The following is a 2,500-nucleotide window of genomic DNA, read 5'->3' as shown; positions in this document are numbered from 1 at the left end:
ATAAGACCAGTCTTCAACCCCAACCCCAAAATGTCTCGCATCAGATGTACATTACAGTAAAATGATCTGCCAGGCACACAGTACATCTGGTCAAAATGGTCAACATAAGGTTCTCCTGCTGAGTCCCTTACGGGTTTGCCACAGTAGCATCAGGGTGACCTCCTCTGTACAGCCATGACTGCAGGGGGAACACAACAGGGTCCAGTATGGATGAGGCCAACACTACGGGCTCAGTCACACAAGGGTCAGCTACAGTGGACTTAACCACAAGGGGAGCAGCCACAGAGGTCTCACCCTCCCCAGATACACTGATGTCTGTCAGAACTCGAGCTCATCCACACCACTGTTCAGTCTCCTAAAACACACCAAACTGCCACTTTTCTGTATTTTCTTAATTCCAGAGAGCAGTTTTCTGTAACGGGAGAGTTCTTTTTCAATTGTATAATTTTTCAGGAAGGGAGGAACGTTTGAGAGAATGATCTTTTTAGCTGGAGCACTGAGAGGAAGCACCGGTATGAGTGAGTCCTTCACCACTAAAACACACTCCTCTACACTAGAGAGAGAGAGAGAGAGAGAGAGAGAGAGAGAGAGAGAGAGAGAGAGAGAGAGCGAGAGAGAGACAGTGAGTGAGTGAGAGAGACAGAGAGAGAGAGACAGAGAGAGAGAGAGAGACAGAGAGAGAGAGAGAGAGAGACAGAGAGAGAGAGTGAGTGAGAGAGAGAGAGAGAGACAGAGAGTGAGAGAGAGAGTGAGACAGAGAGAGAGTGAGAGAGAGACAGAGAGTGAGTGAGAGAGAGAGAGAGACAGAGAGTGAGTGAGACAGAGAGAGAGAGAGAGAGAAAGAGACTGAGAGAGAGTGAGACAGAGAGAGAGTGAGAGAGAGACAGAGAGTGAGTGAGACAGAGAGAGAGAGAGAGAGAGACAGAGAGTGAGTGAGACAGAGAGAGAGAGAGAGAGAAAGAGACAGAGAGTGAGTGAGTGAGAGAATTTATGTTAATAATTTATTTGATTAGTTATAACTAAAAAATTAAATAGTAAAATAATAATAATAATAGTTAAAAATAAGAAATAATTCAAAATGAATTCAAAGAGTTTCGAAAGACTTTTATTCTGAAATCTGTACGCTGTTATGAAACGTCATTTCCGCTGTGTCTCTGACCCCCTGCATGTGTGTTATTATGTTATAACATGGTGATGTCCCGGTGTCTCGGTGTCGGCGGTCCGGTGCTCGGTACCGGGGGGATGTCCGGCTTCAGGGGGCGGCTTTATCATCATCATCATCTCTGTCATAATAACAAGCTAGTAACTAATCATGGCCGGAGTGTGTTAGGGCTCAGAGACACTACACACACTCACAATACACACACACACAGTACACACACTCACAATACACACACACACAGTACACACACACACAATACACACACACACAGTACACACACACACAATACACACACACACAGTACACACACACACAATACACACACACACAATACACACACACACAGTACACACACACACAATACACACACACACAATACACACACACACAATACACACACACACAGTACACACACACACAGCGGAAGTGCGTGTGTCGCTGAGAGAGAGGTGCGGGTCCGATTCGCCCCCAGTCCAACCGGTAACTTACACACACAGACACACAGACACACTCACTCATACTCTCTCTCACACACACACACACACACTCACACACTCTCTCACACACACTCTTACACTCACACACACACTCACTCATACTCACACACATACTCACACACACACTCACACACACACACTCTTACACTCTCTCTCACACTCACACACACTCACTCATACACACGCACACTCACACACTCTCTCACACACACTCTTACACTCACACACACACACTCACTCATACTCACACACTCACACACGCTGTATCACTCTGATTCGAGTATAATATGAATAATAATGAAGCTGTTATTTATCATCTATTAAATCTGCTTTACTGATAAAATGTACATCTCTATTTATTCCCCAGGGTCCTTTAATCCTGGTTGCAAGTAACAATTTCAAACCTTTATTTATTTGTGTGTGTGTGTGTGTGTATGTGTGTGTGTGTGTGTGTGTGTGTGTTAGGGTTTCTGCACCTGGGTGGTTTGCGTACAGCACTCTATAACTTCCTGTTTGCGAAGCAGCACGGTGGGACGTTTATCTTGCGGCTGGAGGACACGGATCGGTCACGCATCGTACACGGAGCAGCACAGGACATCGAACATACACTCGAGTGGGCGGGTACGATATCACCATGGCAACACATCACTGTTACTAACTTGAGAAAGAATAATAACATGATCACACCATCATCACCTACATGATGAGGATCAGTCACTGATCAGTAATTAGTCGTGTGTGTGTGTGTGTGTGTGTGTGTGTGTGTGTGTGTGTGTGTGTGTGTTTGTGTAGGTATTCCCCCTGATGAGAGTGACTCTAGAGGAGGTGTGTATGGACCGTA

At 45.5% G+C, this 2,500-nt stretch overlaps 1 protein-coding gene across 2 annotated transcripts in view; it reads left to right on the top strand.

The window, feature by feature from the left end:
* Positions 1-1,136: 1,136 nt before the first annotated feature.
* ears2 (glutamyl-tRNA synthetase 2, mitochondrial) overlaps positions 1,137-2,500 on the top strand; it is a 5,401-nt gene continuing 4,037 nt past the window's right edge. The window contains exons 1-3 of one of the 2 annotated variants that reach the window (XM_047803669.1): positions 1,137-1,642; positions 2,125-2,280; positions 2,452-2,500. The exon at positions 2,452-2,500 is cut by the window's right edge and continues 141 nt beyond it. In XM_047803669.1, coding sequence (XP_047659625.1) covers positions 1,189-1,642; positions 2,125-2,280; positions 2,452-2,500 — 659 coding nt within the window. In that variant the 5' untranslated portion in view covers positions 1,137-1,188. The remainder of the gene's footprint in view (positions 1,643-2,124; positions 2,281-2,451) is intronic. The other variant, XM_027137326.2, reaches the window with a different exon arrangement.

Source organism: Tachysurus fulvidraco, chromosome 18 (genome assembly GCF_022655615.1).
Source record: "Tachysurus fulvidraco isolate hzauxx_2018 chromosome 18, HZAU_PFXX_2.0, whole genome shotgun sequence".
Classification (NCBI taxonomy): domain Eukaryota; kingdom Metazoa; phylum Chordata; class Actinopteri; order Siluriformes; family Bagridae; genus Tachysurus; species Tachysurus fulvidraco.
This window is presented reverse-complemented; position numbering and strand designations above follow the sequence as displayed.